This window comes from Musca vetustissima, unplaced genomic scaffold (assembly GCF_032173495.1).
Source record: "Musca vetustissima isolate MV318-11 ecotype Yass unplaced genomic scaffold, APGP_CSIRO_Mvet_v1 utg21078, whole genome shotgun sequence".
NCBI classification, from domain to species: domain Eukaryota; kingdom Metazoa; phylum Arthropoda; class Insecta; order Diptera; family Muscidae; genus Musca; species Musca vetustissima.
Genome location: NW_026874612.1, coordinates 18,880 through 30,347, shown reverse-complemented (window position 1 = coordinate 30,347; position 11,468 = coordinate 18,880). Strand labels below are relative to the sequence as shown.

Sequence of the window (11,468 nt, the reverse complement as noted above, 5' to 3'; positions counted from 1 at the left end):
TTTGTTCAAATGTGGCTGTTACCGCTCGGAATGTTCGACCCATTATATCGATGTCATCGGCGTATGCAAGTAACATATGCTGTTTGGTGTACAATGTGCCATTTCTGTTCAGCTTTGCGTCTCTTATGACCTTTTCCAGCAGGATATTAAAAAATATCACAAGACAAACTGTCACCTTGTCTGAAGCCTCGATAGGTCCTTTCCAACGTTAACTCCGGACCTTGTTAATTTTGCAGAAATGTCGAACGCAGACATGACTTTAAACACCTCTGAACGGATAGGGCTGTCAAATGCGGCATTATAGTCGACGAATATGTGGAATGTGTCGATGTATTTTCCGTGAGTCTTTTACAGGATTTGGCTCAGGGTGAAAATCTGATCAATGGTGGATTTGCCAGGTCTGAAGCCGCATTGGTATGGTCCAATAATGTCATTGACATGTTCATAGCCAGAATGATTCTCGAATAGAATCCCCAACCATCACGAATTGCTAACGCATAAGAAAAAAACTTTGGGCGGAGGCGTACAATACCCAAGAATTACGACAAAAAAACTTGCATAGAAAGATTCTAAAACAACGGGAACTAATCTAATAAGATGGCGAAGCTTTGTGGAAACTTCAAGCTAAAATTTGAAAATATTCCAAGAAAATATAACTGTGTAGTTAGTTATTTCCGATCAATGCAAACAAGTAAAATCGTCGCCTACAATCGATCGAATCTGTCACAGCCCATTGCCAAACTACCGACTCCGATTTTGCAAATTAGGCTAGGACCTTTAAAATCCCGCATGACGTTAGAAAAACACACCGAACCTAAAAAAGCAAGTGAAAACGTGTTAGTCGGTGTTGCCAATTGATATATACCCTAAGGTTTGCGGAGGTTTTACTATTCGTTTTATATGAGGTACATGTTTTTGTCAAAGAGGTTTCTGATTTAATGGTGATCAAATCAGTTATTCAATTCGTTTTAAATTATATTTGGTCCTCTTTGGTCCAATTATCATTGGGTGTGAAATCTTCATACAAAAAACAATCAATATTGGCTTGCGGACCTCTTTTATTATTTGGTATTTTGGGATTTTGAGCATGTTTTTCTTCCAAATAGCCTATATTTTAAATTTATTTAGTTTTCAAAATCACATTTATAATCAGTGACTTAGCTAAGGTCACTGATTATGAAACGTGTTCCAAAAATTTTTTATTTTAATTTCAGCATCCCCGAAACCCTTATATATGAGTTCTATTTTTTTTTACAAAACTCACTGCTCCAATTATGTCCAAAAAATGGGATGTCAGTCAGGTCCATAGTGGGACGTACCAGACGGTGTTACATAATGGGTATAAACTTCGGACTTTATCTAAGTTTGGTGAGTATATTACGATGTAGGAATTTTGGGTCGAATCGGAGTACAGATGACTCCGATTTATATCATATAGGACTTGATATAAATTGTGAAGGAACATTTACATCAAATCGGTTACTCATGAGTTATCGGGCGCACCTGCTGTAGACGTATATTACTAAAAACGAATGAACCAATATAACTTGATGTTTAAAACCGATATTTCAATTTGGCATATTTTGATCAAAGTTTGTATCCTTGTGGGCTTTAAAATGATTTAAATCAAGCAGGCCCTGTTTACCCTCCAAAAAGTTTTCTCTGAAGATGTTATGTTTAGACACAAAGACAAGAAATCGATATTTATATTTTAGTATTTTCCAGATTTGGCCGTTTAATATAAGCCTTATTAAAATAATCTATTACTAACATTTATTTCACATTATTTCACAAATTCCCAAATGAACATTTTGGTAGAAAATATCCCCTTTTCAACGGCAACACTACACCCCAAACACTCGTCGCACACACAAACGCCACAGTGTACAACAATTTCTACCCGTTCTTTGTATCGTTTTCATCCCTTTTCGCCGCTCCGTAATAAGTTTGTAATTTATTTTGGATTCGAACAAATCACTCCAATAATTAATGACAGAGTTTAGTTTTGACGTTCGATTAATTAAAAACTCCAACAGACTCACCGCTCACCGTTGTTGGTTGGTTGTCCCGACTGCTAGCTTACAGGTGCATGTGATGGACTTTTGACATTTCCTTTTACACTGGACTAGAGTTAGTTATGTTGTGCGTTCAGTTCAGTTCAGTTTGTGCCACAATTGGAGCAAATCATTCTCGTTGATGGATGGAGAGCAATTTGCATAACCATGTTGTCGAACAGTACGACGCATGTCACATGGAGAAAACGACAATCAGTGTAGACATTTAGGCAATTTTTTTGAGATATTGTTTAAGCGATTTTTGTAAGAGATAAGAATACTAACTGATATTTTACTCGGATTTTCCAAATATACAAGAGGGGCAGAAGGATCGCACCAGAAGCGGAGGTGTTGGACTTGCATTCTTATGACACCATTCTGTCCAGTACAGACCTATCTCGGCTGAACTAGACTATAGTGACCCATACATTGAATGTATTGGGTTTTCCAACCCATGTATTGTGTGTTCAACTGCCGAGGTAGAATTGGATATTAGACCACTTTTACGAGGAAGTATCCGCCAGGGTATTTCAATGCCCATTACGAGTTATGACATAACTAATCGATCAAATTTATAGCACAACATTTTGCATGGGTATCATAAGTCGTAACTTGATAGACGTAACTTGATAACCCGCTACTTCCTCGGATCACACCACCTCCGTTTCATCGTCTACGTTAATAGACCACACCACTTCAGAATATATGAACGCCATTCTTACCTGAACCATGGGAAAGCAGATTGGAAAGATTTCAAAGAGTTTTCCAATCACCGCTGCCCATCCCGTCAGATCCTCGGCTAGCTGTGAGAAATTTCCCAAGGGTAAGAGAACTTATTCTTGAAGTCAACAAGCTAGTATGCGAGTACAAATTGTATTCGGTACAAGAAAATCGTTGGATAAGGTTAAGACGCACTCTTTAAGGAAAGACGAGAGGAGTTTGGCAGATCCGGTAAAAGGAGGTACCACTAATATTTACGAAGAAAAACGTTGAAAATATCAATAAGACCTCTAAATCATTGAAACCGTTAGGTCCAAACGGATTTCCCTCGGCAATATTTAAGCAACTGGATTAACCAGGAGTTGAGTGCTTAATATCAGCCCTCACATTGTCGAAAGCCACTCACATAGTTCCTGAACCGTGGAAAGTAGGTGGGTTCGTCCCTTTACTGAAGACAACAGAAGTGTATCGTACATGCCGATTTCACTTTTGTCGCCAGTAGCTAAGACACTTGAAGTCTTACTCTTCCCATCGATGAGAAGCAGTTTTTCCAGTAGACGAACACCAATATAGATTCCGTAAAATGTACAGCACGATAACATCATTAAACGCCATTCCCAACTATTAATAGTGGGCTGAATTAGAACAGAACGTCCAACCATCCGTCATGGTGGCCCTTGACATATCAATGGCCATTGATACGGCCAAACATGCCAAACTGTTCGAGGACATCGAGACAACTGACCTCTGATCGTAGTTGACCTTCCAGAAGCAACGGACTTCATTAATATGGTAACGTGTACGGTTGATTGTACGAGCATGGTATAGGATCATATTATTGATAAAAATATGTGAGACGATAAATTAGCTGATCTTTTTATCTTCAAGGTCGATGGAAAGTAGATTCCGACCACCAACTTTCCATGATATTAGGTGTTACTTTTGACAAGACACTGATATTTGCGATCACGCTGGCCGGTAGCACTTTGCTGACCTCTTACAAATCTCGAAGAACCGGCTGTCGTGAAATAGATGAAAAAATTCGTCCCCAAACCCCCAGCAACACTGTTCACCACTTGGACAGCTGAAATGGAACTATCGATGAACATAAAGTTCGATCCAAAGTATATTCCGACCACTAACCACCCTCAGATATTGGATATAACGTTCGACAGCCTTTTCAATTCATCCGCACAAACCACTGCTATTTGCGATAAGCTGAGAACTAAAGTTCTCAGTCACTGACCGCCAGAACTTAGGGTGCTAACAAGGGTTCACCACTTGTACGACTGAAATGAAGCTCCAGCTAAACATAATGGTCGATAGAAAGTAGATTCCGAGCACCAACTACAGCTATACGTTCGACAGCCTCTTTAAGTCGTCCAGGCTGATATATGCGAACTCTTGAGAGGTAGGAACAACGTCCTCAAGACGGTGGACACGAGACGTTGTTTAACTTTTAAAAAACCCGTGACTGAAGTCTACCATCGAGTCAATCAGGTGTATAGAACTAGCTGTTGTGGAACTGATGAAAATATCCGCCACCAAATCCGCAAGCCACCCTGCTAACCAGTTGGACGGTTAAAATGAACCTTTCGCTAAATGGAATGGTCGGTTGAGAGCAAATTCGGACCACAAACTACCCCCAGATATTGGGTTAACGTTCGACCGTATTTTCAAGACGCCCAATGAAGCCAACACCATTTGCGATAAGATTAGAAGTAGGAGTAGGGTTCTCAAGTCGCTGGTCGGCAACATTTTTCTCCTGACAAGGAGACCTTATAAATCTCTTAAAAAGCAATCGACCGATCTGTGGAAAGCAACAGAGTGCTGCAGCTCAATACGACTGTCCATATCCGTGTATAGATGTAAAGCTCGTGTTTCATTCGACGCCGATATTCACTGCGTAAGTACCCATGCTTCAGATCCATATAACGCACTCAGCGTCTTGTAGAGTTTGAGTTTGTTCTGGCGGGAGGTGGCCTTGTTTCTAAACTGCTTCTTTGACCATAGTATCATCTGTTGGCCAACACTATCCTTCTCCGAATTTCAAAACTATTGTTATTAGTTTTATTTATGCGGCACTGAGGTATACAAAATCTTTGACTACCTCGAGGCTGCAGTTCCCAATTTCCACAGTTGATCCGAGTCTACTGGACGTCTTGCGCATTGATACCATAAGCTTAGTCTTCCCCAGCAGGATGTTTTAAAGATCACTCCGAGAGGTCCTTTCCGACTTTAACTGCTGACCTTGTGCCACTTAAAGTTATCCTGCATGGCAGTATTAATTTTGCAGGAATGCCGTACGCAGACATGGCTTTAAACGCTTATGTACGGAGAGGGCTGTCGAATGCGGCTATACAGTGGAGGAATATTCAACCTATGTGTTTTTCGTGAGTCTTTTGTAGGATCTGGCGCAGAGTGAAAACCGAAGACGCAGAGTGAAAACCGAAGGCGGTATGGTCCAATAATGTCATTGACCATTGGCTTCAGTAGTTCACACAGCACGCTGAATAGCACTTTATATGCGATGGGAAGGAGACTTATCCCTCTATAGTTGTGACATATAGTCCGTCTACTTTTTGTGCAGAGGACAGAGGATGTCGAAGTTCCAATAATTGGGCTTGCATTCCTCTAGCCAAATTGTACTAATCAGCTGTTGCATGCTCCTGACCAACATCTGACCACCGGTCATGAAAAGTTCGGCTGGTAATTCATCGGCACCTGCTGCTTTATTGTTCTTGAGCCGATTAATTACTTTTATGACCTCATCTTGGTTCTGGGGTATCTTCTTCTTCGTCATTATTTGATACCAGAAGCTTTTCAGAATGATCCTTCCAGATCCTTAACACGCTTTCTGTATCTGTAACCTGGTTTCCTTCTTCATCCCTACAGGAGTTGTGCCCGTTCTGACTGCTGTACGTCTTGATTTGCTTCCCCTCACGTTTTTCTCGTTTTTTCTTCTTTTTTTTCTGAAAATACGTTTTTAATCTCTCCGTTTCTCCCGATAATTCTCCATCGCATTAAGTGATGCTACTGTTTGCAGGAGTGCCCTATACGCTGCGTTTTTCAAATCAGTAGCATTACGAAACTCCTGATTCTTGATGGTGGTCTTTGGTACCCAAGTGTTGCTTTTGCTGAAGTTTGTATGGAGTGGGCAATTCTCACAATGGAAACGCAGTCCTGTTCATTTCAATCTCAATTGGGAGCAATACGTTTCTGAGGCACAACCTTAGACGTGGATTCTTAAAGAATAATTTTCTGATGCACAACGTTAGAAAACCTCAAAAATACATTATATACATGGACACCTCTTCTGATTGAACACCACATGTCTCCCCAAAATTTATTACTAATTAAACTCATATATCATGATGTACGTTCGTCGAATGTTACATGTTCGAAAACGATATATCCATTAATCCCTGATACATTAAAATAAACATAATAAAGAAAACAACAAAAATAATTTTCTATAATTACACACATACTTATAAAAATCCAAACGAAGTCAAACATCCAAAGGACTTCCCCATCATAGGATATATCAATGGCAATAGCTTCTGGCCTATCAACTACCCATATTTTTGTCACAAGAAATCCTCAATAATCTCGTTATGTCATTGAGTGTGAGGGCCTGTTTATGTGCGTGTGTATCGTCGTAACGACGACTAACATCAAAAAACTCCACGACCAGTAGTCTGTGCAAGCAAACATAAATCGATGAATTACTTCCTTCATTTTTTCTTCCTTTTTTCATTACATTTGTTGTTGCTGTTGTTGTGGAATAAACCACCCTCACTTTGTGTCGCCAGAAATGTTCTTCTGTGATGTCATGGATTTTTATTGATACGACTGCTATTGTCATTGTCGTCATTGTTGTTGTTTTTGTTGCTACTTACTGGTGGTGGTGGTGTTGGTGTTGCTCCAGATATGACAAAGTCCTTTGAATTGAATTGAAAAGGACGAAGTATTTGTTGTTATCTTAAGTTTTTTGTTTTGTTCCTTTTTTATTTTAAATCGACTTATTGAATTTTTTTTTTCAATGAGAATGAGTTTGATGAATTTTAAAGCAGTATTGGCAGCTTGATGGCAATTGCTGTGATATTTATATATCTATAATGGCGGTAATGTTGAGGCATATTTGAAGGTCATATAGAAGTTTTGTTGAGTGTGTAGAACGAAAATTAATTGGAAATTTTGTAGGGACATGATTGCGGTATTGGTCTAAGGTATGGGTTCTGAGGGAAAGTGTATTAATAACAAACATATAAAATTTATGTTGAACCAAAAAGGTTTTTTAATTTATCGAGATTTAATATGAATTCAATATGGGATGATTCAACATATCTATCAGGAAAAAATGACTTTTAAAAAATCCACGCCTATGTCTACTAGGCAAAAAATGACTTTTAAAAAATCCACGCCTATGTCTACTAGGCAAAAAATGACTTTTAAAAAATCCACGCCTATGTCTACTAGGCAAAAAATGACTTTTAAAAAATCCACGCCTATGTCTACTAGGCAAAAAATGACTTTTAAAAAATCCACGCCTATGTCTACTAGGCAAAAAATAACTTTTAAAAAATCCACGCCTACTTTTAAAAAATCCACGCCTATGTCTACTAGGCAAAAAATGACTTTTAAAAAATCCACGCCTATGTCTACTAGGCAAAAAATGACTTTTAAAAAATCCACGCCTATGTCTACTAGGCAAAAAATGACTTTTAAAAAATCCACGCCTATGTCTACTAGGCAAAAAATGACTTTTAAAAAATCCACTATGTCTACTAGGCAAAAAATGACTTTTAAAAAATCCACGCCTATGTCTACTAGGCAAAAAATGACTTTTAAAAAATCCACGCCTATGTCTACTAGGCAAAAAATGACTTTTAAAAAATCCACGCCTATGTCTACTAGGCAAAAAATGACTTTTAAAAAATCCACGCCTATGTCTACTAGGCAAAAAATGACTTTTAAAAAATCCACGCCTATGTCTACTAGGCAAAAAATGACTTTTAAAAAATCCAATCCACAAAAAATGTGTCTACTAGGCAAAAAATGACTTTTAAAAAATCCACGCCTTTTAAAAAAATCCACGCCTATGTCTACTAGGCAAAAAATGACTTTTAAAAAATCCAAAAAATGACTTTTAAAAAATCCACGCCTATGTCTACTAGGCAAAAAATGACTTTTAAAAAATCCACGCCTATGTCTACTAGGCAAAAAATGACTTTTAAAAAATCCACGCCTATGTCTACTAGGCAAAAAATGACTTTTAAAAAATCCACGCCTATGTCTACTAGGCAAAAAATGACTTTTAAAAAATCCACGCCTATGTCTACTAGGCAAAAAATGACTTTTAAAAAATCCACGCCTATGTCTACTAGGCAAAAAATGACTTTTAAAAAATCCACGCCTATGTCTACTAGGCAAAAAATGACTTTTAAAAAAAATCCCACGCCTATGTCTACTAGGCAAAAAATGACTTTTAAAAAATCCACGCCTATGTCTACTAGGCAAAAAATGACTTTTAAAAAATCCACGCCTATGTCTACTAGGCAAAAAATGACTTTTAAAAAATCCACGCCTATGTCTACTAGGCAAAAAATGACTTTTAAAAAATCCACGCCTATGTCTACTAGGCAAAAAATGACTTTTAAAAAATCCACGCCTATGTCTACTAGGCAAAAAATGACTTTTAAAAAATCCACGCCTATGTCTACTAGGCAAAAAATGACTTTTAAAAAATCCACGCCTATGTCTACTAGGCAAAAAATGACTTTTAAAAAATCCACGCCTATGTCTACTAGGCAAAAAATGACTTTTAAAAAATCCACGCCTATGTCTACTAGGCAAAAAATGACTTTTAAAAAATCCACGCCTATGTCTACTAGGCAAAAAATGACTTTTAAAAAATCCACGCTTTTAAAAAATCCACGCCTATGTCTACTAGGCAAAAAATGACTTTTAAAAAATCCACGCCTATGTCTACTAGGCAAAAAATGACTTTTAAAAAATCCACGCCTATGTCTACTAGGCAAAAAATGACTTTTAAAAAATCCACGCCTATGTCTACTAGGCAAAAAATGACTTTTAAAAAATCCACGCCTATGTCTACTAGGCAAAAACTAAATTTTAAAAAATCCACGCCTATGTCTTACTTTCTTCGCTGACTAGTTACAGAAAGGTTGTTCCATAAGCCGAGCTTAAAAAAGATTTCCAAGCGCATCGGTCTTGTGCGCAAATCCACCAATTTGGAAGACCACGTTCCACGATGTTTTTTTTCTACTTGGTCTTTCCATCTAATTCGTGGCCTTCCCCTTCTACGGGAACCATCAGTAGGCTCGCTTTCATATGCCTTTTGAGCAAACACCCCAAGAGCTGCCTCATCTGCTTGCGCAAGTACCCATGCTTCAGATCCATATAATAGCACGGGTAGTATCAGCGTCTTGTAAAGTGTGAGTTTGGTCTGGCGGGAGGTGGTATTCTTTCTAAACTGCTTACTTAGACCATAGTAGCATCTGTTGGCCATCCTTCTCCGAATTTCAAAACTGATGTCATTCGTTTTATTTATGGCGGTACCAAGGTATATAAAATCTTTGACTACCTCGAAGCTATAGTTCTCAAGTTCCACAGTTGGTCCGAGTCTACTGGACGTCTTGCGGGTTGATACCATCAGCTTAGTCTTTTCGCCGTTTTCTGCCAGACCCACTTTGGGAGACTCCTTTTCAATTTGTTCAAAGGTGACTGTTACCGCTCGCAATGTTCGACCCATTATATCGATGTCATCGGCGTAGGCGAGTAACTGGTGTTGTTTGTCGTATGACCTTTTCCAGCAGGTTGTTAAAAAGATCACACGACAAACTGTCACCTTGTCTGAATCCTCGTTCGGTATTGAAGGGTCCCGATAGGTCCTTTCCTACTTTAACTGCTGACCTTGTGCCACTATCCTGCATAGCCGAATTAATTTTGCAGGAATACCATAGGGGTTGTGCCTGCATCAAAGCCTTCGCTTTGGTGTTTTACTCGTTGGTAAAATTTCCGGACTTCATTCTGACTCCTGTACATCTCGATTTGCTCACGCTCACGCTTTTCTTGTTCTTTTTTCTATTTTTCTCCCGATAATTTTCCATCACGTTACATGTTGCTACTGTCTGCAGGGTTGCCCTATACGATGCGTTTTTCACATCAGTAGCATCAGGTGGTGGTTTTTGGTACACAAGTGTTGTTTTGTAGGGAGTGGGCAATTCTTTGCCATTGTGCTTCTATACTATTATCAGGACAAGAAGTGCTTTCTTCAATCAGGTGGGTAAATTGAGCGGAGTAGGCCTCGGCTACTTGTTGTGTTTGCAGCTTTTCGACGTCGACTTTCCGTGTTGTGTTAGATTTTGCCTAGTGTCTCCTAGGCAAAAAATGAATTTGAAAAATCCACGTCTATGTTGACACCTCGAAAACAACATTCCCAGGCAAAAAATATATTTGCCTGTGTAAAATATTTACGTATTTGTCCGAAGAGTGCACATGAACTCATAGCAAAAAATTCGGCAAAAATTGTCTGACTTTATCAATAAAAGTTCGAAAAAAATCAATGCCTGTGAAGAATATAAAAATCTTGCAAAGAATAAAAAATGATTCATTATCACACGAGTTGTTAAAGTAAACACCATATCCCACGAAGAAGATGAGCAGATTTCAAAGACCCTTAGTTCGGATTCTAATTTTTATTGGACTTATTTGGCTTCTGTGCTCCGCCAGCCAAGCTGAGGAAACCCAACCAATTAAATGTGGTCAACGAAATAAGGAAGGTATTCTGGGAGCCCTCAATTCCGCCACTTCCCCCTCTGGTCCCCCAGGTGAAAGTAGATTTGGTGAATTTCCCTGGACCATCGATATTACAAATAATCAGAAATTGATATGTGCCGGTTCTCTCATACATCCCAAAGTTGTACTAACTGCAGGTCAATGCCTATTGCGACAACTTGATAATAAAAATTTAACAATTCGTGCTGGCCTTTGGGATCGCGAAGACAACAATGAACGCTACCCTTATCAAGAGCGATCAATTGAAAAGTTCATCATTCATCCGGAGATGGCTGCACGAAAATACGACATAGCTTTGGTGTTCGTTAATGAATCATTTGTATTGGCAGATCATATCAACACCGTGTGTTTGCCTCCAGCGAACTATGTGACACCTAATGGAACAATGTGTTATGCCACCGGTTGGGGTAGACAATCAATGTTTGGTGATATAAGTCGCAGAATAAAACGAGTCACTTTGACTAGCTTAACGGAGGAGATTTGTGAGAGAGAAATGAATACACAGCTACATAGTTCAGTGATGTGTGCCCTGGGGCAGAATGGCAATGATACATGTGCTGGCGATTCTGGTGCGCCGCTGGTAAGTCGTATCACAACGGAGGAAGAGGTTTATCATCAAATTGGGATCACGTCATTTGGAGCTGCATGTTTTGCTGGCATTCCCGGGGGTTATACCGATGTTGCCCGCTTAAGAGAGTGGATTGATTCACAGATGAGAGACAATGGACTGGACATTACTACCTATATACACGAGTAAAAAATATGTATTTCATAAATTTTAAATAATCTGATAAATACAGATAAATATTGAATAAAAAAATTAATTTAAAAAAATCCACGCCTATGGCTACTGAATAAAAAATTAATTGA

The 11,468-nt window shown here is 38.8% G+C and overlaps 1 protein-coding gene across 1 annotated transcript; it reads left to right on the top strand.

Moving 5' to 3' along the window:
• The first annotated feature begins 3,806 nt into the window (after positions 1-3,806).
• On the top strand, positions 3,807-11,355 carry LOC133334944 (phenoloxidase-activating factor 2-like). The gene is made up of 2 exons (XM_061543257.1): positions 3,807-3,898; positions 10,533-11,355. The coding sequence occupies exons 1-2, from the start codon at positions 3,807-3,809 to the stop codon at positions 11,353-11,355; spliced, it is 915 nt and encodes a 304-aa protein (XP_061399241.1).
• Positions 11,356-11,468: the final 113 nt, after the last annotated feature.